At 43.0% G+C, this 27,406-nt stretch overlaps 1 protein-coding gene across 1 annotated transcript in view; it reads right to left on the bottom strand.

Annotated features, from left to right (window-relative positions):
- The window catches only part of LOC144104228 (5'-3' exonuclease PLD3-like), a 119,095-nt gene extending 110,448 nt beyond the window's left edge, over window positions 1–8,647 (bottom strand). Inside the window, exon 1 of the mRNA XM_077637106.1 lies at window positions 8,260–8,647. Coding sequence (XP_077493232.1) covers window positions 8,260–8,292 — 33 coding nt within the window. The 5' untranslated portion in view covers window positions 8,293–8,647. The remainder of the gene's footprint in view (window positions 1–8,259) is intronic.
- Window positions 8,648–27,406: the final 18,759 nt, after the last annotated feature.

Genomic DNA, 27,406 nt, shown 5'->3' with positions numbered 1-27,406 from the left:
AACCTCCGAGATGTTGACCCGTCTTTGTGGAGTTTGGGAAGGGTGGTTAAAAATGTTGAAGGACTCCTATGCCGAGCTTATCCATTCACCCAATAGCATACGGCGTTTGTTGCGTCATCGGATGCTGATGCAACTCTCTAGGATTTTTATTTACAAGATTATTTTATTAGGACGACAATATACACCGATATTGAGCAAACACGGACTTTTCATTCTGAGTAGTTTGACACCTTTGAACGCATTTTTCATTTGTTTTCAGTTGTTTCAATTAAAATTTGATCGATTATGCAATTTAAATGTTCTTAATTAGCATTATCAAGCAGTGGGTTTTCATTCTGAGCATTCTTTCACCTTTGAACTCCCATTTTTCAGAATTTGTACATTTTTATTTCATTAATTATTCGATTAATTACAATGACGAACTCGTCGTCGCCAATCACACACCAATTAATCATCAATAACTAAAACCACGAGTTACCATGATACATTTTTTTTTACTCAACCCCCTGTTGTTTCGGACATGCAATGCCGATTACTAGTACGCCGACGGCTTTTTGACCGAACTAGCTGTATACGCTATCGCGTAATACTATGTCTGTGCGCAGTTGTGTCACTGCAAAGCTCAAACATAGGGGCAGTACATCACGAAGATTGTTCGCGGTCACTCTTCAAAACACCTCAGGCTTGGAACCGCGCTTTATTTATCTCTTTATTGCCTCCTAAGAGCCAAAGATGTGTGGACTATACACGAGGAAAAACAGAATACAATGAATCTTGTTAGAAAGCAAATGGAGCTTTCTTTTGATCTTATAATGCTTGCTGTTGCACCACGGAAACGCGGTCGTCAATGGCAGCAATAATAGGGAAAGGCGCTTCCACTCGATGAATGAACGATGAAGGCAGGAGTGAAAAATAAGAGGATTTGATATTGAATTTTACGATGTCAGCGTTACAGTGATGATAAATGCGAGGCAAATTGCATTGTGCCAGGGATATGGAATCACTGCTTTGCGTATATATTCAAAAAAAATATCGCTAAGTGTCGCGAGATTTTTGAGGACAAAAGAGATAGATTGCTTTAAGGGTTGTAATATTACGGTATTGTTATAATTTGAAAGGATAAAGCAAACGGATTATTTTTCACTAGTTCTAGAGATGTTGTAAGGTGTTAGTGTGCAGGGCACCATGCTAATTCTGCGTACATGAGTTTCGAGAGCATAAGTATTTAACAAAGTATAAGTTTCAGCGAAGATAGATTTGCGGAGACGTTTCGACGCAAATATACTAGCATGCGGTTCACATTGATAACATTGTTTTCAGTAAGGGTAAACAGCGTTTAGTTTCGTGTGATATGAAAGCCCATACGCTTATACGAATGAATAAAGTCGAGCGGAATTTCGTGCACGTAATATTAGAAGGAAGTGGAAGCATAACCAGAAACACGCAAAAATTTATTTACTTATGACGTCAATTTTGCTTAGAGTCAGAATCAGTGTGAAAGTGATCGCTCTCCTCCCGGCAGACTTAAGCCAATAAATGTTTTGTGAAGTTAGCATTCCTCATTTTCAGAAAAAAAGAGACTGCGAAGGCTGGAGGGATGTAGGAGATCGCTGTTCTTATGTATTTTTGTTCGCTCTGTTTGTAAATATGAACTGAGGTAAACCACTCCTTAAGAGTACCGTCGGGGACAAAAGTTTCTGGACCACGTGTTCCTCAGACGAAGCCGGTAGCTCTCCTATTAGCCGGAGGCTTCAGACAACACTTGTGGAGGCGAAATTCGGAATTTTGTTCTTTGATCTCCAGAAGTGCGCACTCCTGCCGCCAGCTAATATCAGAGCTCTCGACTTCGTTTGAGGAACGCGTGGTCCAGAGACTTTTGTCCCCGACTGTAAGTTCGTTTGCTCTAAAGTGATAGCCTTCATATTTATTATCACTGTACTCTCTCGAAAATAACAGCGATCCTTAAGTTTTACGAGCCAGTCGCACCATTGGGCTGGAAGCCAGGGCGAACTAGTGTTACTCTGTGTGATTAACCAAACAGTGCCGCCACGTCACAAGTAAGGTAAGCTTTGCATTTCTGTGAAATCCAGTGAGCGATGCCATCTCAGGAGAGCTGGCTTAGTTGTGCAGCGCTGACTGCGTCGCGTGAGCAACTAGAATGTGCAAATTTCTCGAATAATTTGAACAGAACGCCGAATGGTGTTCCTATGGCATTCCCGAGCGTCAGAATGTAGGAACGCATTGCGAACGGAGTGGTGGTCTCATTGAATACAGCCCCGTAGCTTGGGCTGCAGCGTTTTGCATTTGGTATACACGAGGGCGAGTCAAATGAATCTGAGCCAACCCACACCACGCATTAACGGCTCGGTCCATTATGTGCGACGTATGCGGGTATCACACAGGCATCTCTGATTTCCGAAACTGACTCACAGATGTAAGGATAGTAGCTCTGTAATGCTCTCATGCACTGGGTTGAGCACAGTTTCGTGACATTATGGACGCTCCAAAAGTTGAACAGCGTAGTGTCGTGAAGTTTTTGACAGCTGAAGGTGTTTCCCAAAAAGAAATTAGTCGCCGTGCTTTTGACCTTTTTTGTGATCGTCAGGGGCCATTACTCATCAAATTTGCTAAACCAGGAGAGAAAAATCAATCGTTGCCGATATTGTGAAACGCTGGATCGGCTGCGTGTCACAATCAAGAACAATCGATGTGAAGAACTGAAGAATGGATTCATCTTGCTCCACGACAATGCCCGTCCCCACGTCGCTGGTGTGGTTAACACAAAACTGGCAAAGTTCACGTGAGAAATGCTTCAACGTTCGCCATACAGCCCAGGCATGTCCCCTTGCAATTTCCAAACCTTTATGGCAATTGAAAAAACAGCTCAAGGGAACCTGATTCGTGTAGGACGATGACGTGTGTCACTTACAGACTTTTTGAAGCAGCAAAACAAGTTGTTTTATGTGACGGCAATCAAGTGACTCGTTCGCCAGCGGGAAAAATGTCAAAATGCTCATGAACCCTACTTTTAAAAATAGTACCGCGTTTGTCATATATTCGCATTGGATCACTTTCATTTGACTCGCCCTCGTACATTGCGGTTTGGGTGTGATGTCCTTCAGCGCATTCTTGCTACAAACAGCTACGCTCATGGCAGTGAGTTGCTCAATGCTACTCTATACACCACATCTATTTCAAAGCCAAAGTATTCAGATTCCGGTGGTCGATGTTATAGCGTCCTACGTACCACGCAGTGATGCACGAAATCGTACAATACTTCTTTGAAGGAGCATATGGTTTGGTTTATGGTTTATAGGGTTTTAACGTCCCAAACTGACACAGGCTATGGGAATGCCGTAGTGAGGGGCTCCGGAAATTTCGACTACCTGGGTTTTTTTGACGTGCAATGACATCGCACACTACACGGGCCTCTAGAATTTCGCCTCTATAAAAATTCGACCAACGCGGCCGGGATCGAACCCGCGTCTTACGCTCAGCGGGTATTACGCAGCGGGGTCTCCAAGTCCTGATGGGAACACAAATAAATAAAAATAAATAAATAAATAAATAAATAAATAAATAGAAGAGAACATGCGTTTTACAATAGGAGGAAACGACAATTAACAAGCTTTGATTTTGAGCAAATTTACTTGTATAAATAGTACTTCCTTTGAAATATAGCGTCAGGAGGAGTAAATGAATTTACATCTATAAATGGGACCTTCTATGAATTATAGCGTCAGGAGCAGGAACCTAAATTACCGGTATGAATTGCACATTCTACGAATTATAGCGTCAGGAGGAGAAAGCGTACTTACAGCTATAAATTGGTGATCCTATGAATTATAGCATTAGGAGGAGGAAGCGAATTCAGTGGTACAAATTGGACATTCTACAAATTATAGCATCATGAGGAGGAAGCGAATTTACTGGCATAAACTGGACATTCTACGAATTATAGCGTCAGCAGGAGGAAGCAAATTTGCTGGTAAAAATTGGACATTCTACGAATTATAGCGTCAGGAGGAGGAAGCGAATTTACTGGTATAAACTGGACATTCTACGAATTATAGCGCCAGGAGGAGGAAGCAAATTTGCTGGCATAAATTGGACATTCTACGAATTATAGCGTCAGGAGGAGGAAGCGAATTTACTGGTATAAATTGGACATTCTACGAATTATAGCGCCAGGAGGAGGAAGCAAATTTGCTGGCATAAATTGGACATTCTACGAATTATAGCATCAGGAGGAGGAAGCGAATTTACTGGTATAAATTGGACGTTCTACGAATTATAGCGTCAGGAGGAGGAAGCGAATTTACTGGTATAAATTGGACATTCTACGAATTATAGCGTCAGGAGGAGGAAGCGGATTTACTGGTATAAACTGGACATTCTACGAATTATAGCGCCAGGAGGAGGAAGCGAATTTACTGGCATAAATTGGACATTCTACGAATTATAGCGTCAGGAGGAGGAAGCGAATTTACTGGTATAAATTGGACATTCTACGAATTATAGCGCCAGGAGGAGGAAGCAAATTTGCTGGCATAAATTGGACATTCTACGAATTATAGCGTCAGGAGGAGGAAGCGAATTTACTGGTATAAATTGGACATTCTACGAATTATAGCGTCAGGAGGAGGAAGCGGATTTTCTGGCATAAATTGGACATTCTACGCATTATAGCGTCCGGAGGAGGAAACGAGTTTACTGGTATAAATTGGAAATTCTACGAATTATAGCGTCAGGAGGAGGAAAGGAACAGAACTTCAAAGAAGACTAAGAGGCCCCAACCGCCCACTTCGTATCTAGTGTGTGTAGCAGTAGCGAGATAGAGCTAAGCGTAGCTTCTCTTAAGTAATATTGGCGCATGCTTCACATTGATTGCGACACGCCACGTGGAGATGTGGCAGCGGCTATCTTCATTCCGGATGCAGCGCAAAGCGGTTGTCAGTTGCTGTAAGCGGATAGCGTGATAACAATCATTTTACCTTTGCACTCGAATCAAGTACGGGACACAAATATATGCGTTGTTAGGCAGGTCGGGAAGTGTTGATTACGCTACAACACGCGCACTGAGAAAAGGATGGTGTAGAAGAGATGCGCACTTCAGCCAACTCAAGGTTTATTGCGCGTCACAATAGGCTTAATGCTTCGCTTTTATTTTTTTATGCATGCTGTTTTCTGTAACCAGTTTTTTTTCTTCCAGTATAGATATAAAGCTGTTTTACAGCATTGCCATGCAGCGGCAGTGTACAGTCTTTGTCAAAAATATACACCCCAAGGGGTTTGCTTCCAAGTCGTGTAGCGGGGATCTTTAGCACATTTGACAGTTTTAAGCTAAGGAATGTTGAACACTTAAATTATTCCTGCCTTTGTGTAATTTGGGTCTCGTAGTAAGCAAGAGAAGCAGAACCCTCGGGCTGCATACTTTTGACAAAGACCGTACTTAGACTTCCTTGAGCGAAGAAATATTCACACGATAGAACAGCGTTCGTCTTGACCCTACTTATTCTGGCGCATGTTCCCACTACAGAATAACGAAACAAATGCGCAGTGCTAGCATCCGGTGACCTTTCCTACTTCACTGCGTACAGGGGACACAAAAGGCCGTGTCTTTCAGAGTTTTATCATCTTCTGACCCCGACTGTTAGAGCACGTTCCACCGAGCTTCGAAAACAGCCGATGCGTGCATAATTTACCGTTCCCTCGCAGCGAATACCGTGAAAGCAGCGTCACGTGGCAGGCCTGGCCCTCTTCTTTTATGCCGTCGAGAAAGCTGCATCGTCGTCCACCGAAGAACATGAAAGAATCATGAACTCCTTTTCTCCGGTTGTTTGACGGGGACAAACATCGTTGTAATCTCCTTCGTCGGACGTTTCAGAAAAAAACATGTAAAAACAAAGAAAAGCAGAAGGTCCCCTGCTAGCAGTGCAAGCGGCAGATCTGTCCGCGAAGCGACGATGCATTGTAGCTAAATCCCAAGGAAAGGCCATGGGTGCAACAGCGTTACGATGAACGCATAAAAATGAGCTGCGCGTCCGAGCCTTCTTTTCCTCTAGCTATACGAGCCACGACAGCTGCTTCCTACGTTGTAGTACAGTTTTGAAAACGAGACGAAATATAAATAAACAAAAGAGAATCCCGACAGCTTTCTAACAAAGGCAGCTTGCGGGTGACAGTTTACAAAGACTGCGGTGGTTTTAAAAGTGGAGTAAAAATAGGACCCGTCAGCGCTACCTAGGAGCAGTAACCGGTGGCTGGCGTGCATATTTTCGGCACCATCCGTGGCAACGTTCTTGTAAAAAGTTCATGTTGACAGGGGAAAGAAAGTTGCCTTAGAAGTGACGCATAACCTAACCGGATTCCGCGGTAGGAAACTCTGTGGTTAATCCTGCGACTACACTTTAACGATATAGCTCTTTTCTGTGTAGCAACGCTGCATTACAGGCATCGGGTTCCTCATGTCATTGTGCGCGCGAAGGAATCCGGTATATCAGAAAACTGGATCAGGACGGATGCTCCTTTCGCTGACTGTGTTTGGGCTCGGCGGTTAAGAAATAATGGAAGACCGGTCGCGGTTATGTGGCCAAATAGGCGAAATTTGCAAATTAGGATTTATTATTTCTTTATGCTGCTTCCTGCAATCGCAAATTCATGCCCAACAATTCTTTTTTTCGTATGTTCTAAGATTTGACTATAACAATCAATGCATCTTCAGCTCTCTCGACGGCAGGGTTGGATTTTTTTTTTGTTATTAACGTCTTTGCTATCGTCAAAAGCATTGTCCATTGGTCTTTTATGGCAGTCTCAACTGCTCTATGCGAGTGATGAAAAAACTTTGAAAGATTTTTCTACACATCGGAAGCATGAACTATTGCCTTCAAAATTTTCTTACAGTACCTTACAACCTCCTAATGCTCAAAATATTTGTCCAAGAATGCTGGACACGTGAACAGTATGCTTATTCGAGGGTAATCCAGTTTACAGAACTTGCCGTACTGGAAGAGGACTTCATATATTCATTAATCGATTCCCTGTTTTCTTTCTGAGCCTTCGCTTAGGTCCGGGAATGATTACCGCCCATATTTTTTAAAAATTTATTGCAAAGAGAATGAATAATTAATATCTCAAAGCCTGTTTAACCCCGGAAATTTTGTAAATTGGATTCCAGCTCAAGAAACTCATTCTTCTAGAGTGGCATTTCAACATGCGGCTTAAAGAGAATGATTAAAAGTCAACGACAGATTTCAGCTTATTAGTGGTGTAGCCGAGATCTCTATCTCGTCATATTTTTTCCACAGAGCTTAACACATACACTTAGTGAAGTTAGTATCCATGTGAGCACCAGGGTTATTTTTTATAAAGCTGGAAAGAAGACAGTATTGATAGGACTACATAGGCAATCTCGTAAGCTTTAGGACCTCGCTACAAATACTTAACTCCTAAGGCAAAATTTTTCCAGTTAGCAAAGGAAATTTTTGGCGCTTCGGTAATTGTAAATCGACAAAAAAATGGCGCCATCAACAGTGCAGAGCGACACAGTGTATTTTAAACCTATCAGAGTTCTACCAGCTATGGAAAATCATTCCGCGAAACAAAATTAGGCAGCAAATAAAGTCAGACTTACGGAGTACGTGCAACTTTACGAACAAAGGGTATTGCAATTAGCATCAACTCTAGTAATGAATTATTGATGCTTGCATTTCAAGCAGAAATGGCCCCGGTGGCAAATGCCTTCGTCAAATTTCGACTTGATGACTTCATGCCTGTCCTTAGGAATTGAACGCCGACAAGATAAAACAAGCATCAATTTCAGAGTCGCGCACGACGACATTTGAGTCCAAAAAAATAAAGCAAAAGTAAGACGCTGCAGATATTGAAGACTTCACAGACCTTTGGTTGAACGGCGAGTACCATGTTCCGGTCAGGAATTCCACGGCAACACCTCCTCAAAGCCAACTCAATTTGTCAATCGTGATTGATTTCTAACTGTCTACACTCATGGCGAATTTCTGGAGAATGATTGCCGTCCGTGAAACCATCACTGGCGTAACGAAATACCGTGAGGAAACCCAAATTACGCCCGGCATCCCGGAGCTACGAGGTGAGTGATCCTGTCGGCTGCGCCACTCATCCGGCACAAACGACAAGCGCGTCGGTCAAGAAACATTGACAACACGCCCAAGGCTGACGACACGTGGTAGACTGCGTCGCCTGGAAGAAAGAAGAAATGAGAAGAAGAGGCTTACTTACCTCACGGTATATGGACGATATGCGAATGCCCATGATCCAATTAGAGTCGTGTCGAAACAACTGCGGGGGAAGGTAATCCCCGGCGACTATTCGATCCAAGGGCACGCTCCAGCCTCAGCCGAAACACAAGCGTCCCGTTCAGCCAGGCATTGGGAAAACGCGGAAGGGAAAGAGAAAGTCACGTGGTTGGTCCGAGGGGAAGCTGGACTACGCGAAGAAGGAGCTGCAGATAACGGGAAACGGGGAAGCTGACCGGGTTCGCAACTCAGAGCGCACGCCGCACTGTTTGACGGATGGAGACCGCTGCGAAAACGCACGGAGCGACGAGGGTCGTGGCTGCGGCCGCGAAGAAAGAAACGTCGACACTCCACTGCTCGCGCGAAACTTTGCGCGCCAGACCAAATGGATCAGGTGGGAAGAGAAGGGAGAGAGCGTTGGAGGGTGTGGATGAGGAGCGTAGTTGAGCGGCTGAGGAGAAGAGAGGAATGTTGAGTGCGCAAAGAAAGAGAAGGGTGAAAGGATGTCGTTTCCGGAGCGCGGATGCTGCGATGAGTGTGTTAGATTTAGTACTTGCTGCGCCATCTACCCACAGAAGCTGGAACTGCTGAAAAACGAAGGGCAGGCTAACGTTGTCGGGGTAGCTAAGTGGAGGAAAGATGGCGCTAAAACGGCCTTCCAAAGGGACATCGAAGCTAACTAAATACCTTGAAAACAGCTTTTCTTAAGAAACAAAAAAATCTTGAATTTATGATTCGGGAAAACACCTTAAAAAAGGAGTTAAAAGACTTTTCATTCACAGGGCGCAGACAGCTCTTCGAGGAAGGACATGAAGCCACTCAAAGAAGGCGAGTGGATTTTTATTGAATTTGAAAACAAGTTTGGATTAATTTGAATTGAAGAAGCCGGGGCACTTTCGCTCATTAACCGTTGCTGTGATTCGTGATCGAGATTGAATCTGTAATTAGTGAATATGTTTGAGAGAATGAAATGAAATGTTATTGGTCTAAACTGAAAAGATGCAGAACACAACGGAAGGAGTGAATGAGGGAGAAGAAAGGGAATAGGAGGGATGGAAAATGAATGACTGTGGGAACGAGCAGAATGACTGTGGGAACGAGCACTGGACGTCTTGATGCCGCCACCTTTCTACAGAATGTGAAGCTCTCAAACTCGGGGGAAAATGGAGAGAAATTAGGCTTTTCAAAGGGACAAAAGATGACGAGCCGTATTGCGCATTCTACATAGGGAAAACATAGATGCGAAAAAATGAACATAAATCTGATCCTAATAAGTGCAACGTCAACTTAAATCGACGATGCGAAAGGCTTTACTAGGGAAAAAGAACTAACGCTATTGTGCTTTCAAAAAATGGCGCGTATTTAAAAAAAAGGTCAGTAACACCAAATTTTCGCCATGCGATAAAGAAAAACTAAACAAAATGAAGGGGTGATTAAAGCCGAGTACGCTAGGCTGTTATTTTGTGTTTTCAACAATTTTTTTTGCACGAGAAGAAATCTTTAGGAAGGTGGATAACCTTACGGGCCAGAAAACTCGAATCATTTTTCCTCTGTTGTTTTGACATTTAATGCACACTTTGATGCAGACGTCGACCCCTCAGACCTGCCTTTCCATTGTAAAAGACAAAATAGCTACAACTGGGGCTAGTTGGAAAGCGCTTGTCCTGTGTGTTCGTCCCTTTCCGCATTTTGGTAGCGCTCACCAATACCTTCAAGGTACCCATTGTAATTGAATGCGTGTCTGAAATTCTTTTCATGCTTTTTTTGTCGAAAGACATTGGAACAAATCTCCTTACTAATACTAATGCCACCTTACAAACGGAGCTACAAAAAATTACTGGACGCTACCTTACTGGCGGAGCTAGAGTTCAAGACAAACTAATCTCGCAAATACAAGATTTGAAACAGCAACTATTAGAGACAGGCAAGAAAATACGATTTGAGAAAAACAACGGCTGAAGTTGAAACTCATTATGATAACCTAATTCTTCTGCGAACCCAAATTGACGGCGCCAAATGTCATACCGCACAAACTAACCCCCTCTTCTGCGGCTTATTAAGCCGTCTTTAAGCTTTATGAAACCGTTCGCGATAAAACAACCTAATATTTTGCGGTATCCATAGTTCAAATTCATCTTAGAGGACTGCTCAATCAGAGAAAAAAAACTAATTATTGATCAAAGTAATCGTGTTTTGAGCATGAATGCAGAGAGAAAGGAATTGAACGCGCTCATCGTACCGGCCGCTATTCTTACAGCACAGATCGTCCAGTCATCGTAAAATTACCAGCCTATGAAACGAAAAAGCTTTTCTTCTCTAATAAACGTAAGTGGCATGATAACGATATGTAAGTATTGGTGAATATTTTCTCTGACCTGTTATTACTGCTCGAAAATTCTTTGTTGTGTTTCGTTAGAGAGATCAGTATCCTCCGCACCTCTCTTTCAAAACCCTTTTCATTGGCCCCAGAGTTGTCACCATAGGACATCATCAGAAACACTCAAAGAAATCGCACAGCTATCTTCTCGTCATAGCAAAATAAGAAGCTGTGTCTGCGTCCTGCACCGGAATAATCATTTCTTTTCTCCAATATTCACAGTTACCTTCTGAAACGCGGTACCGTATTTAACTTCGTGCTATCATCAGACAGTAGCCTACACAGCTGAGCAGAAACGTGGCTGACTAACGACGTTAACGACCTGAAAATACTGGCACTTTCCCGGTTTCCAAGCACTACCGCATGGAGCCTGCTTCCGCCCTTCAAGTAGTAATCCTAATTTGTGCATAAAATTAAATAGCATATTATGTCATCTTGCTGCAGAGCATCCTAATGCGCGTGTTCACTTGTTCCCAGATTTCAACTCTGTAAACTATTATTGGAGTAACAAAACGGCCACTAACACCGGAGCACGGAAGTTCTTGGACTTGTGTCTGAATGTTAACCTGATACTAACTAATCGTCCTTAGAGCTTAACATCTATTACTTACCCGCCTGAAATCATTGAAAACCAAGTAATCACTGCAACATTTTCCATTATTCCAAGACCACCTGTCATTTACAAAAAAAATAATGAACTAACGGCCTTCCTTTCATCTTTTTAAACATCGTTTGATAATAAATAGTTCAAGGTAACTTGTTCTTCTTCAAAAAAATGGCACACGAATTAAAAAAAAATCAAATTAATCACAAAAACCAATTTTCATGAAAAGCGCCACTAATCACAGCTCATAAGGTCTATAAAACATATAGAATAAAAAAAATATTTTCCGCTTACCCGAATTTAGACCGACATTTCAGCAGGAAATAGAAACTACGCGGCCGAAAAAGCTTATCTTGCAGCCATCCATGACGCACAGCACTCATTTTTTGCAATGATTTTACTAACATAATATGTAAACCCTATAAACGCTGGAAAATAAGAAATCCTCAACAGCCCCGCCAAGTTCTGCTCACCAACATGACTAAATATTCGTTGACAGTGCTAACATGTTCAATCGCGCATTTGCATCTATGTTTACCACGAATGAGAGCGCATCTTGTACGCCTTCCTCAAATATAACAAGTAACAGGCCAGACACAACTTACTTGGCTGACAAGCTCGTTTAACACATTCAAAATATTAAACTCTCATCATGAGCCGGTATGGAAGAAATTAGCGGCAAAGTACTCAAGAATATCCAACACATTTCTGAAAAATTTTTATGGCTCATAATTTTTGCGGTCATTGTCTACAGTTGCTTTGCCTCATCACTATATGTGAAAAAGGCAGTTATCGTCTACTAATCAGATAATACATTTTTTTTTCAACTATTGTTCCGTTTTAATAACCACAGATGTGTGCAAAATCATAGAACATGTCATGTACTCGGAGATCACGAACTTAGATACTACCAATGTATTCATCATTCACAGCATGGGTCTTGCAAAGGATTTTTTCGTGAAACCTGACTCTTTGCTTTCATGACCTGCGTGAAAATCTTTATTGTAACCTACAGACTGGCATTGTTTTCGCAGATTACGCTTTGCGAGCTTTTAATAGGGAGTCAATACATTTCCCCTGTTTAACCACGGCTGACACAGTTCAGAGCCGCCGGCCCTACCCGTGATCGCTCGCGCTAATAAGTGCACCCCGAATACGGCAGGCCCTTTTCTGAGGGAAACAAGTGAATGACGGCACTGGCTGACACGAAAAGGCATATATTGCTGCAGCAAAAATAACGCCAACTAGAAACAAAATACGCTAGGGAAGTGAGATGGTCCGACTCACTAGCAAGGGTAGACATTCGGGCTAGTTCGTCATCTTAAAAAAACAGCGCAAAAGGACTAGACAAGAAAGCGACAACAGGACGAGCGCTGACTATCAAATGACGTTTTATTTCAGAAGGCGGAGAGCGGCGCGCCGCGCCAGAACATCAGCACGCGTCCAATTTCCATGCCGAAAAGAGAGAAAGCTGTTTCTTGCTTAATTTGCATAATTTTTTTTTTGCACGCGGTACCAAGGAAAGCCCAAATTTATAACCCTTCAATACAATGGCGATGAAAAAGTGCGGGAGGGGTGGAAGGGGGTGTGAAAATACGCGTACCTGACCTGAATGAGCGACGCAAAAAGTGTAGAGAAGAAGAATATAGGCGCCAGTACATGCCATCCGCTTTCTTCGCTCTTGTAAGTTTGCCTGTACATTATGAGGATGAGCGTAGAGCAAATGGCCTGAATTTGACTTTCAATTCCATAGCATTAGAGTTGTCGTCACGCCAAAATACCACTGCAAACACAAAATGTTTGATGTACCGAAATTCTCTGATTACTACCCGCCGCGGTGGCTCAGCGGTTAAGGCCCTCGTCTACTGTGCGGGCGGTTGCATGTCAATGGAGGCGAAAGGCAAAAGGCCCCACCCTGAATGAATGAGAGAGGTCACGTGACCTTGTGGCGTCGTCACAACGCACACCGCTATGTGAATAATAATAATAATTGTTTTTTGGGGAAAGGAAATGGCGCAGTATCTGTCTCATATATCGTTGGACACCTGAACCGCGCCATAAGGGAATGGTAAAGGAGGGAGTGAAAGAAGAAAGGAAGAGAGAGGTGCCGTAGTGGAGGGCTCCGGAATAATTTCGAATCCCTGGGGATCTTTAACGTGCACTGACATCACACAGCACACGGGAGCCTTTGCGTTTTGCCTCCATTGAAACGCAGCCGCCGCGGTCGGGTTCGAACCCGGGAACTCCGGATCAGTAGCCGAGCGCCCTAACCACTGAAGCACCGCAACGGGTGCACACCGAAATGTGAGAAACTTAGTTTCTAGACAGAAACCTAGATAGAAAATCGCGATGAAGAAATTTTAAAAATGTGATATATGCAAATGTCGGCCCCGTCACAGCATAGCGGGTACCAGTAACTGCATCTAGCAGTGCATTTATGGCAGTTGAGGGAACAACAATTGTAAAAAAGTTGACGAAAAGACACGCAGAAGACGCAACAGAAGATGCGAAAAACGTGCAATTTAATCCTATTGCCTTCCGCTCTTTATGAGACTTCAGCGTCCCAATAGCTTTTTGTTTGGTGGTTACTTGCTCTCCAGTTTAGGGAGCAATTGTGGTGCGCTAGATACACGCTACCCCAACAGCCAGGCTCTTTAAGTGTGGCCGTTCACCTGCAGATATCGGCACTACCTGTCATCTTGTTTTTTGTAAAGGTGTGGCTTTCACGGCTCAGTCAAAGAATCAATGGACAGATTTTTGCGGGCGATATTTTGTGCGCCACTTTTTGTCTGCAGCGGATGCACTGAGAGGGCGGACGTATGGGTGCATAAAAGTAGCGGCAGCGCCCTGGCGAATGTACAGTCTGGGGTCCTTCTATGCAGGTGGCTCTTTAGACAGGGTAGACGGAATATTTTCTCGAATGTGCGCCGGGAGTGAGTAATGTGTTGGTGGTAACAAACCTGTCAGCAGTTTTCGGCTACCAGGCTGACCTCTGGACATAACGTCTCGTCTCGTGTTTTGTAGGGCTCTGTGCAAACAGGTCCACCGTTTCACGCTAACAAACAGTATATACAGTTCAGGTATCCCATGTCAGCCATGCGCAATGCATCGGTGACAAAGAGACTTCCACTTAGGCGAACTTGCCATATAGTGCATAGAACATGTGACACAGAAACTAACTGCGCCTCCATCAACTACATAGTATATTGTTTTCATTAGCGACATACCTCTGCTATGAAGGCGTACCTACAACAGATTTCGTTCATCGGAGCAGAAGATGCACTGAAGCTCGTTCAACAACGTATGCCCATCGTGTTGGCTCAGTGGTTACAGCGTTATGGTGCTGAGCCCGAACTCGACCATTTGACATCTGTCTTGGCGGCTATATTTTGATAGAGAACTCTAAAAGCAGAGTATAATGATAGCTGCTATAAAAGATAAAGACAAAGGGATGCATAATATCCCTAAACCTTCCCGTTCTGTCTTTGGTATGGTTCTTTCTTAAGATCCACCGAGCCCAAAAATTCCCTGCTTACAATTAAATTGTAATGATATATGGTTCATTGGGTTTAACGTCCCAAAGCGACACAGGCTATGAGGGACGCCGTAGTGGAGGGCTGCAGACAATTTCGACCACCTGGGGTTCTTTAACGTGTCCTGACATCGCACAGTACATAGGCTTCTAGAACTTCGCCTCCATCGAAATTCGACGACCATGGCCAGGATCGAACCCGCGTCTTTCTTGTCAGCAGCCGAAACTTAACGGTGAGTATGCGTTGATTACATAGGGAAAAAAATTCATAATGTCCTTGGTGGTGGTGTCAGGAGAAAAGCGGACACTTCAGAAGCAACACCCACTGAGGTCCAATCAGCACGCGTGTACACCTGTACTCTTTACACCTGGCTGCAGACTTGCCAGCCTTCCATGTCATGAAACGCAACAGAGACCTCGGCCTGCCTGCTTGCTACTACCTCCATCTACCGATGCCAATGAGAACGGTATTGGGCTTGCTCTGGGCTTGAACTGCGGGTGGAAACACAGGTGGCGCAGCGGTATCGGAACTTGTGCGCTGGAATAACTGGTGAAGGAAATGGTGAAGCTTTGCGCGTGGTTCGAGCAAATAAAGTTGCTTAAGCAGAGAAAGTGCTGCTTTCGCCCAAAAGATTTTGCATTGCCAGCAACGCACAATTAGTTTTGCTGCAGCGAACTTCGCGTTTTTTGTTCATATGGGGAATCGTGTACACAATGACATTTTTACTTTATTATACGGAGCTGTTTCATTTTTCAAATTATCTTTTTTTTACTTTGATGTAAGGGGCTGTGAGCGCAGTACTTTGAAATTTCCAGCATTTGCAACGGTGAGTGAATTAAATGGCTACTTGATAATGTAAACTCCTTAGAAGTCCCCAAATTGTACAAGAGTACCGTCTTCTTGGTTAAAGTTCAAGCTAGAATCAGCGCAAAGTACGGGGCACAAAGATTTGCTTGTGGATTCTCTACATTTGTGTTCTGTCTGAAATCAGTTTTTCTAGCGCTTAGTGAACACACGAGGCAAAGAACACAAGTACACAGGACAGACGCTCGCGCGGTTTTAAGTAAGAGATCGTCAAATATTCCATAAATTTGTTGAGTTGTGCTTTTCCACTTTTTACCTTTTATCCCACCTGTTACATTTGCTGTGCCAGATCCGAGAAGTTGTTATTAGGAAGTAGCTCATTTGTTGCCAAAATTATGAATTACTTTCGCGCGTGCTGTGTCGTATGTATTTCTCGGTAAAGAACCGCTAGGAAGAGAGGGGTACGGTGCACCCAAGCGCTGTTTAGCAATATTCCTAAAAATATGTCTTCCCGACATTGAGAATGAAAGGAAAAGTAAAAATGTAGTTTAATTTCCTGTGTGCAGTCCACAGGCTATGCATTTTTGAAAGTGAAAATTTTGTGCATTGCGGTCTATATATATAGGGACGCACCATACAGTACCTTTTTTTTCAACATCGCCAAAGATAGCTTGATATACCCGACGAATATTCTATTTCCAGGTATTGTATTACTTGCGCTGTGCGTGCAGGCACATTTTTATGCGCGGGTTGCACACTTGGCCCCTGCAGGCGAGATACCGGAGGCGGACAATCCAGAAACTTTCGTGGTGTTTGCTCCCCGCGGTTTATACACCTCGGGCGTGCAGTATACCGGAAATAACGAACGTGGATTAGAAACTTTTGTTCCAGAAATCTTATTTGTGCTGTTGGGAACGCCTGAGCAAAGTGATCATGTTAAGTTAATCCACATGAATGTTTTAACATCCTTTGAAAAATCAGTAAAAGGTATTATTACATTTAGCCTTCACTCCTTTCTGTGACAGTTTTTCACAGATGACCTAGGTAGAGAAAGCAGCTTTATTTTTGCCCGGAAACAAACCCCGGTGAAATTGGGAGAAACATAAGGCTTGCGAAACGGCTGAGTGTGCGATGATGCTGGGTAAAATCCAGAATGGAGAATGGAGAAATTGAATCCTGAATGGAGGTGCGCGAAGAGTGAAGTAAAGCTAGAAGCAAAGGCTCCGCTCTCCACCTTTTGTGGCACTGCGTGCCGCGACTCCTACCGTAGCGAATGCGAACTAGAGGAATAAAAGCGTATTCGTTATGGGGCGCGCGGATAGATGGCGACACCATTCAAATGTTGGCCGCATTTTAAGGCTATGCGAAACAGAGCAGGGGACGGAGGTTAGACATAATGAAATGTGGAGAGGTTGCCCAGGAAGCACGCCTCCGGCCGTCTCCTTTACAAAGACCAAGAATAGAGGAAAGGGTTAGGTGAAAAACTAAGTGAAAATAGACAATGAAGCTTTAAAAGGTGTTGCGGAGAGTAAAGATGCGTGTTAGAGAGCCCTTTTCTATGTGAGCGGCTAACGCATGTGCAGGTAATGAGCAAGCTTGAAGGTGAGCTCAGAGGAGGGAAAATGTAAGCGCTTGACTTGTTAGCACAATGCCGTCAAGTTGTGTTTGATATGAAGATTTATTTTTTATTAATAATTGAAATTAAGAAGTGAAAATGAAAAACGTGGACAAAAACGCGGATGACAGTGTGCATAAAGTAGAATGCTCCACCGCAATAATGGTATGCTTGTGGTGGTGCACTCTTTACAGGAGGCTCAACGTCTGTCTGTGGGCAACGCTGCTGTTTAGGAGTGTACATGCACTCGAAACGGACGGCCATTGGTGTATTGAAGAGCCATTGATGTGGTCAAGCTCAACTCCAACCATTCAGACAAATATGGATAAGCTAGCTTTTTACACGTGCCTGGTGCCGCTATGTTTGCTGAGAGCCGTGGGGAGTACTTGACAAACTCCTCAGCATTGATCGAAACCTAAGCTTTTCTTTAGGGCAAGGGGGGGGGGGGGGGGTAATGGTAATCGAGAGTTTATGTTCTAAAGGGGATTGAAGAAAGTCTGCTGCTTATTAGTAAACTCTGTGATCACTATTTTCATCATGATAGTCATCATTGTTATGGTCGACAAATGGGTAAAGTTCACTGTAGGAGAATGGCCTGTCACAGTGAAATCCGAGCAACCGTCTTGTGCGAGCCGTATGAATCCCATCCCAGCAAATTTTTTTTTGTCGCTTCTTCGCACCATGGCATATGCCACCCGCGACGATGTTTATCTACTCTTGACATCCACACATCACTCTAAATAACCAGTGGTTATTTGACTTTCATGTTACAAGTTTCGCTCGTTTAACCTCGTCACCACCTGTTTTAGTTAAGTATACTAACTGGCGTTAACGCTTCAATTAAATACTCTTTCTTTGCTTCTTGAAAGTACCGGATCAGTTTCCGTTTTATGCGATTTCTATGCTTGCGCTAATATAGTTTTAAAGCAGGTATTGTTAGCCTCTCAATATCTAATTGTGTTTATGTTCATTTCCCATAGCAAGAACAGGGCATGTACAAGGTGTTGTGAAGGAGATGAGATAAGAGCTGCGTCAAGCAGTTTGGCTGTCCCCGTTTTCCCGTACAAGAAGGCAGCAAGAAGACGACAGTTGGGAAGAATGGTACATATACCTTTATGAAGAGAAGAGTAATGAAGAACAATAATTTCATACTCAAAGGTATACACACTTTGTGATGAATGAAAAGGAATAAACAATACATTGCTTGAATTGCAGTCACACCATACAGTATGCGTTAGTAATTTCGAATATTTTTATTCGTAAAAAGTGAACGTCGTAAGAATTCATAGGCGAACACATGCGGAACTCGTTTTTACATTTTTTCCTTGAGTTACATTAATAAGCTACCGGTCCGTAATGTCATTTGAAACTGATGCGGACACAATATGGGAGAATGAAGTTTTTTCGATGTTAACAAAATTTATACGAGAAATTCAGAAATCAGCGGAACCTAAACGCGAGCCGCATATCCGCTTCTCGCCCACGGCCACTCTGCGCATGCCTGCTTCTCCTCCTCTGCCTTTCCAAAGAATCCGGCAACTTTTACTGCGCATGCGCATTTCATGTTAGCGACAGATGCATGCGACAGATGGCGGCAGCTGTCAAGCACACGCCTGCCACTTCGCAGGTGAATTTGGCGCTGTCTGCGTCTCCCACATGTGTGTTCATCGAGTAGCAGGAGAATTTACACCACTCCCCAGAGGGCACCACATGTTGTGCAAAAGGCGGTTTGTGATCGATGTTCGTGATTTGGTTTGCCTACTAGCCCAGACACTAGTGCAGCAGTTGTAGAATTTCATCACTGCGTATTTGCCTAATTTGAGCGGAAACTCCAGTACCAAAGCAACAATAACTAATGCTAAGTCGACCCGTGCATTCAATAAAAATAAGTACGAGGAAAACTGGGTCAGGTGTGGTTATTAACATGGTATCAACGGGGTTAACGTAGCGTGCGCTGAAAGCGCTAACCACCAGCAAGGCACTGAAATTGTAATTTGAGGTAATAGTTTGCAGCTCGCTAAGCTCTAAAGCGATAATTAGGATGACTTGGAGGTAAATGCATTTGCTTTTGTAAACAAAAAAGATCTTAGTAACGTGAAGTTGAATTTCTGGCTACTTCAACTCAAGTGAAGTGCGCACAACTATTGGCGGCAGTATATTACGTTTACTAAATTTAGCAAGTTCGCTTCATGTTGTGAACTGAGTATTCTGAAAGCTTTTGTTATTACTTGGCCTGTCATTACAGGTATTGACTTGAACTTAATTTACTTCACAACGTGAACTATAAGGGTTTCAAGGCAAGAACTGAATTGGCAACTTTACGAGACCTAAAAAACCATTACCAAACAATGGCACTGACACATGAGGTAATATATGAAATAATACACAACAGAAAGAAATCATAATGGGAAAAGTACAGAAAATAAACAACGGGTGTTGCAACCACACTTGGTTAAGATATGCATTTTTTTGCAATGACTAATAAAGATATAGAAACTCGAATAGTCGTTTAACGTTCTAATGGGGTTGATAAACACCCTTAGAGCATAAACATTTAAAAAATTTCAGAGTGATGAGTTTTAACTGCCACAACTTGAGGGAAAAAAGCGCTAAGTAATTGCACGCAAACAATATTTAAACATGCTTCTCTGTACGCGTCATTGATGTAATTTTACATCCTGTCCTTTGAAGACGCTGGTGAACCACAGCACCCTGCCCTGATTGTCAGCCCCGTTCCTATCTTTTCTACCTAAAAAACCTAGAATACTATGCAGCAAAGAACGTAAGAAGCGCACGAATGTAGGAGATGAAAACTAAGTGAGCTTGAGTTAGGAAAGAAAAAAAATTCTCGAGGAAATATGCACTCTACAAGGGCGGACCGTAGCGCCTGCTCAAGGACGGCCTCCAGACTGCTCTATAAAGAAGACCCAGGGCCCGGCGACATTTTCACCTGACCGGAAGAAATCTCATTTGCAATTCTACAATCCGGAAATCTAGTACAAAGAAAATAAAAAGGAGACAAGCCTCTTTCGTAGCAACACCAGTGGCGCGCAGCGGGAGTGGGAATCTCTTAGAGTGGGAATCTCTCCGTTGTTTCCTTTGTCCGAGCGTAGCTTAGAGTGCTGCTCATATTGGAGCATTGAAAGTTTTCTTTGAAATAACAGATCTCAATGCTTTATCTGCGCCCGTCGCAAATGCGCCTCGAAAGGCTGATGGTTTAAAAGAAAAAGAGAGCAGAACTCTCAACCCCAAGTCTTTTAAATCTGTTTGTATTTTGCGAAAATGTAGGCCATGAGTAATGTGAATATTTTATTCGTGCACTTTCCTCTGCACTGCCCAGCGACCTTCACGCAATGCTTATCCCTAATGCATCCCTTTAGCTGAAGGCGTTGTTCCCACCTCTGGCTGAGAAAACAGATCAGTGAAGGAGATTTTAGATTTCCGATCCTTTGGTAGTAAAATGAGCTATGGACAGTGAAAACCAACACAGCATGTTGCATAGATTCGATTCAAGCCGTAATCTTTTACAGTGACTATACTTGCGTGCATATATTGTAACAGTGAACGGTTCCACCGAGAGAGAGAAGGATATGGGAGGGGATTTTGTCTTACCGTGAACGTAGTGAGGCTGATGTTGATGATTTCTTATTACCTGCTGTGGACGATCACATTTGAATGAAAGCAAACAATGAGCAACTGTATTATGCGTACTAACCGAGGCAGAGCGATTTGATATACGTAGCCTTCAAGGTATCGGTTTGCTTTCCTGAAGTTAATTTGCCACCGCATATATTGTTCCGCCGCCAAATTTAATGATCTAAACAGTGACACAAAACGATATATATATATATATATATATATATATATATATATATATATATATATATATATATATATATATATATATATATATATATATATATATATATATATATATATATATATATATATATATATATATATATATATATATATATATATATATATATATATATATATATATATATATATATTTATATATATATATTAATTTGGCGATTACAATTCGAGTTTATAATTGGATCTCATTTTAAATAGAAAAGAGCTATGTGCTACACTAACGCGCATATATACGCGCGTGTGAAATTGAAATGTAGTGTACCACATAGCTCTTTTCAATTTAAAATGAGATCCAATTATGAACTCGAATTGTAATCGCCAATGTAATATATATATATATATATATATATATATATATATATATATATATATATATATATATATATATATGTGTGTGTGTGTGTGTGTGTGTGTGTGTGTGTGTGTGTGTGTGTGTGTGTGTGTGTGTGTGTGTGTGTGTGTGTGTGTGTGTGTGTGTGTGTGTGTGAGAAATGTGGTGTAGCACATAGCTGTTGTCTATTTAAAAGGAGATCCAATTAAATCTCGAATTGTAATCGCAAATTTATTCCATGCGTGATGGCGTCCACTACCGGCTAAATTTTATGCGAAAAAGAGCCTCGGGTTTAAGCTGAAGCTGAGAATTTAGATGAAGCTGAATTCTAGAGCATAGTCGTAAGACTTGAGTAACACAATGTATTTCACCTTCTAACTCTACCCCCCCCCCCCCCGACTCTAATAAATAAATAGAAGAAACTTTAAAACATTGAAATCGTTCCGCGATTGTCGCAGAAAAGATGACAGGCTTTGTCTAGACATAGAATTCGTACCTAACCTCAGTTCCACCACCACGCGGGGAACATTCTGAACGCAGTTATTATTCCTGGACGACATTTGAAATGGGAGCAGATGAGCCGACGTAGGTGCCTTGAAAATCTATCACTTTAACTAGCACTTTTATTTCGCATGGTTCAACACATTCTTGCGGCATTTTATCATTGTTTTTTACTGGCATTTCGCAGTGAATATGAGGCTCAAGGTATTCTCCTGCTTTTGCGAAGATAAATTCATTTCTATCATAGTTACTTTTTTTTCAAAGCTGTTCCTTAATTTAGTCTTCATGCTTCTTCATGCTTCTTCATACTTCCACGCTGTTACTACTTTGCATATTTGACAGATTTGTAATATTCTTGCAGTTTTCTAATTTTCGTTGTTTATTTGTATCAATCTGCTATCGGAGCTTACGCGCTTTACGTTAGCCTCGTTGGTTTTTAATATGATGATGATGAATTTTTATGGCGCAAGGGCATCTGTGGCCAGAGCGCCATAGCCCAAGGCATTTTCGACTGCTTAAGGTGGGGTCAAAGACCAATTTTCCAAGCATTTCACCCTGAATAAGTTGAGCACCCGACCAGCGGAAACCTCGTACCCATTGAGTCACAGGCGGGTACCCGGCGGCACTGGGGGTCAAACCCCGCACCTCCCGCATGCGATGCGGATGATCAACCACTTGGCCACCACTGTGGTTAGTATTTAATATATTTCGCTGTTTTGTGGACTATTTAATGCGTAAGCTACTCCTGATTGCAATGCCATCGGACTCTTAGGGTAATTGTATAAAAAATAAATAACACTAAGTAGGCTCGTGTTCTTGAATGTAGAAGTCGAACCCAAGAAATTTGAGCATGACTTATTGTAGACCACTGAACGCGATACGTCGGCTTGTTAACAACTTTCCCCTTCACCATCAGCCCACGATGCTCAGAAAATAGCAGTCTCAATTATCAAACAGTCATATTAGTAAGCTGCTGCGCTATCAACTGTCACCTCCGGTCCCACGGTTTAATTTTCAATAATGGCTTTTTGTTGCGAAACCTGGTAAGGGAGCGCAAACGCACTGCGTACGGCCACGACGCCCTTGGCCACCCTGAAATTTAATGCTCTAAAAATAACTGGAACTGAAGGCTGTCGCAGTCAGGCAAGGATGCACATTACCACCACTGAGTAAAACACGCAACCTTTATGAGCACGCATCGTATAGAGTTCGTATATAGACTCACCATTTCATTTCATTTGCACAACACGACTTACGCAAGTCTCTGTGTAATCGATAGAGACAATTTGTGCGGTCCTGCGTAGAATTTCCCAGACTAGTCAGCTTTTTCGAGGAAAGCCTATAACACGATTCTTGAGACGCCCTTTTTGAGATAGGGGCTACGAACACTTATGTGGGAGGCTTTTGGTCTTTTCAAATTCCTTTAAGACATTGAACTTTTCTTCATAAGGTGCCTGCAACACCTCACAACTATTTTGGGTGCTTGTATGTGTGGCGACTGAGATTGCTTACGTCACAGAGCTGCACCTAAAGCTCTCTTGTTACCGCTTCAATCTCGGCGCGTAATAGAAAAGTTTTTTGTCCCTTATGGCGCATAGGATACCGAGTTGAGTTCAGTGAGGTCTGAAGTTTTCATTTTATTGCTGCTATTGTAGGGGGAATTCTCATTTTGTTCTATTTCACATGGCAGTGATGGCAGTCAGTCGATGAGGGACGCCGACGCAATACAAAGTAATTGATTTTGGCGAACGTGTCATTTTTTCTTGAATTAAATGGACATGAAAGGAGAGGTTGATGCAAGAAAGCGCCGCCGGCTAATACTTTTCTCCGATGGGGAGAACTGCTGGCTCTTACGTGAACGCGACTATAATACACACAATATACAGCATGCCCAGTCAGAAAAGCACAGTACAAAATTTCCTGATGCCACATTATATTTTTGAAAACATTTTTGTCAAATAACTTCTAGTAAGCATATTAATTTTTTTGTGCAACATAACACGTTTCTGTAGTATTCTGCTGCCGTTGGTCGTAGCAACAGAATCACAGAAAATATTGCAGAAAAACCTGCAAAAATATAAAAAATACTGCAATACCAGAGACAAATTTTCATGCACAACAAACGACAAAACATTTTGTCATATTTTGGGCACAATCCTAACGTTCCTTGCGACTGGGTACGCAACGCAGTACACATGTCAATACTATTATTATTAATGCAAATCGGAAATAAATACTAAACACTGAGCGAGCATGATCACATTTAGTGTTAAGAAATAAATGAACACATTAAATGAACAATACCTAGTAGGTAGAGACATTAGAACGTAGCATTAGGCAAGCACATAAAAAGCATGTTCCGAAGCACGCAACAGGCAATCATAAGCAAGTTTCGTAGAAACTAGTACCCCTGACTAAAACAGTGCTTGACGGCCGTGATAGCGGCACGTGCACTGCGCGGTTCTCACCGTCAGAAAAAACACCGCTTTCAATCGCTTTCTCTTTCAAAATGATCGAAAATATCCAAACAATGTTTTTACACCTTCCAGAACGGTCTCAAAGATCGCAACAGCGTTTGCACGTGACTACGCGCCTTTGAGAACGATCAGCTAGAACCTAGGGGGTACGCGTCCAAAAATGGACCTCGCTTGGCAGAATGATAAGGCCACGTGTCGGCAGCCATGAAGAAGCAAACACTAAAAATGAAGATCAATGCAATTTAATCTCAAGGGAGTAATTTTACACTTTATCTAGTGTGCTTTCTGGTTGCCGCTTTGTTTGACGTCACGTATACGAGAAACGAGGATAATATGCATTTGACAGCAACTTGAATGCACTCACTAAAAACAGTATGGAGGGTGACGTACAGACAGACATAAGAGAGCTTAGCCCAGCTATCAACTGAAATTTTGTTGATGAAAAAGGCATTTCAATGAACAATGGGATATATGCGGACTCCACCACGAGAAATGCTAATGCGTGTAGCACTTTTCTTTTTATCTACCCAAAACTCTCTGTCTTCTTATGAACCTAACCTAATGAGGAGGCACCGCTAATGAAGGCCTATTAATGCAGCTCTGTTGTCGATGAAGAATGTCCCCAATATTTCTCGTTTTTTTTCTGTCTTTTTCTACAGCCAGTCCACGTGTTCTTTAAACTGATACGCGCTGTTTTCGCGTCTCTTTCAGTTGTCTGCGAGTATTCTTGGCGCGGTGATTTGCTTCAAGGCGTTGCATCGGAAGTCTGCGAGAGCTCGTCATACCTCGCAACAAATCAGCGCACCACGAACGCTTCCAGGGGACTACAAAATAATCAAAAACTGCACACTGACATGTTAAAGAACACGTGCACTTCCTAGGGGTGAAGATAGAAAAATTCGAAAAAAAATCAGAGGATTACTTTGTCGCCGGCGGAGCTGCATTAGCACGCTGTCACTAATGGCGACTCCTGATTAGATTAGGCTCATAAGAAGACAGCTAGTACTAAGTGGATAAAAGTAAAAGTGCGGCACGCAGGCGCATTTCTCGTGTTGGTGCTCACATAAAAATGCAAACACAAATGCATTTATATAAACATAAGGTGATGTTATTTCAACATACAACCCATTGTTCATTTAAATGTCGCTTTCATGAACAAAAATTCGATTGATAGTTTTTCTAATTCCGGTTATTTCTGTCTTTACGTCCTTGTCCGTTTCGTCTGTACTAAGCGCCAAAGTTGCTTAGTTTCTGGTGATCAATTTCTGCAGCTTTTTAAGTAGCCGCTTGAGCACTGAGAGAGCTGGTGGTAGTAGTGAATATCCACATTGCTCAACAAAATAGACGAACGCACTGGTGGACGCAAGAACACGCATATATGGGCAGCTATGAACGGACGTATCGATTGGTATGCAAAGCGAAGACCGACGCATCGATGGACTAATGAATAAAGCTGACGGAGGGACTAGCAAGCACAGGTGGTCGTGGAGTGACCTCCAGAAGCTGCTCGTATATTCCTTGAAAGACATTGAGTCGAATGATTACAGATTCATTCGGACCCCCTAGGATTCTTCAACGTGCAGTGGCTAAGCACGCAAAGAGAAAGGAGGAAATTACAGGACCCCTGGTTCGTCAACATACAGGAGCGAATGATATTCTGGGTGAAATCAAGAAATGGAAATGGGCGCGGGCAGAGTATGTCATAATCGATTTCAGATAATCGATGGTTAGTTATATACAGCGGCAGAGGAGGCCCGGACAGTATATACACAGAGTACACAACGCGAGAAGTCAGGTGGATGGATGAGATTAGGCAATTAGCGGGGTTAAGATGGCCGCAGCTGGCAACGAACAGGGGCAATAAAAGGGAAATAATAGAGACCCTTGTCCTGCTGGGGAGTCAGTTGCGCTGATGATAGGAATAGTTATTTCGTCTCCATAGAACTGCAACAGGCACGGCTGGGATTCGATCCCACGACCTTGGACTCATCGCCCGAACGCCAAAGCCGCTGAGCCACTTCGGCACGTAGAACAACAAACAAACGGTTACACAAAGAGGAATTCCTTGACGATACACTAGACATGTCTGCTCAGAGGGAAAAAAGAAAACAAACGCGCATAAAACTACGCTGAAAAGCTTCTCAACTGTTTCGACACGAGACAACCTTTACCCCGCCATAACTGAGGGTGGGTTCCCACGGAAACCCATACGCCTCATAACCTCTGCCTCGAACCTCTCACGTTAAAGCGCATGCCTGACTAGCGAATCTCTGCGCTAAATCGCCTAGGCAACTCACGTCTTCCCAAGGTTGCCTGCCTGCTTGCGTGCCATCCGATCGCGAACTGCCGGCTTTTAACGCCCAACGCACTCGCGTCAACATTTCGACGCGGCGTGCCTCTCAAGCCCGCACACTGTTGGGTGCACTTAGAGAAAGCCTTTCTGCCAACATCTAGTGTTGCCGCAAGGCAAGGCGAAGCACAACCGCGCGAGCTCTCTGACTCGCGTTAGGGCAACGGAGAAAGCAAACGCAATAGCATTAGATGGAGAGAGAGAGGGAGAAAACAGAAAGAAGAAAGCCCTTAGGATTAAAAACCGGACTTCACTGAAAGCTTGGCACCAACAGCTTAAGCAACAGGGTAGTAGGCGCCGAGAGCTTTTCTTCGAAACTTTAGTTTTGTCTAGTGCGTAAAGTCAGAAAGACTGAGAGAAAAAATAGATTGCAAGAAAAAAAGGTACAGGAAAAGAGGGAGCAAAGCATAGAGAATAGTAGGGATGCACGCCAACGTGTTTTATTCTGCACGGAGCCCTATCTACGTGTCTGAAAGGGTAGGGCGAATTCCAAACCTTGTTTGGAATGGCCGGAGGCTGTTGCGCTTGAAGCATGTCACTAGCCGCTCTAGGAGCTCGACGCCGGCACGTGTCACGAAACGCAATGAAGGGAGGATGGGGAGAGATATTATAGAGAGGGGTGAAGGGGAAGGAGTGAAACTTTGGAAAGTCTCGGCTCA

Source organism: Amblyomma americanum, chromosome 9 (genome assembly GCF_052857255.1).
Source record: "Amblyomma americanum isolate KBUSLIRL-KWMA chromosome 9, ASM5285725v1, whole genome shotgun sequence".
NCBI classification, from domain to species: Eukaryota; Metazoa; Arthropoda; class Arachnida; order Ixodida; family Ixodidae; genus Amblyomma; species Amblyomma americanum.
Note: the sequence above shows the minus strand (reverse complement) of the source record. Positions and strands in the feature narration are given on the sequence as shown.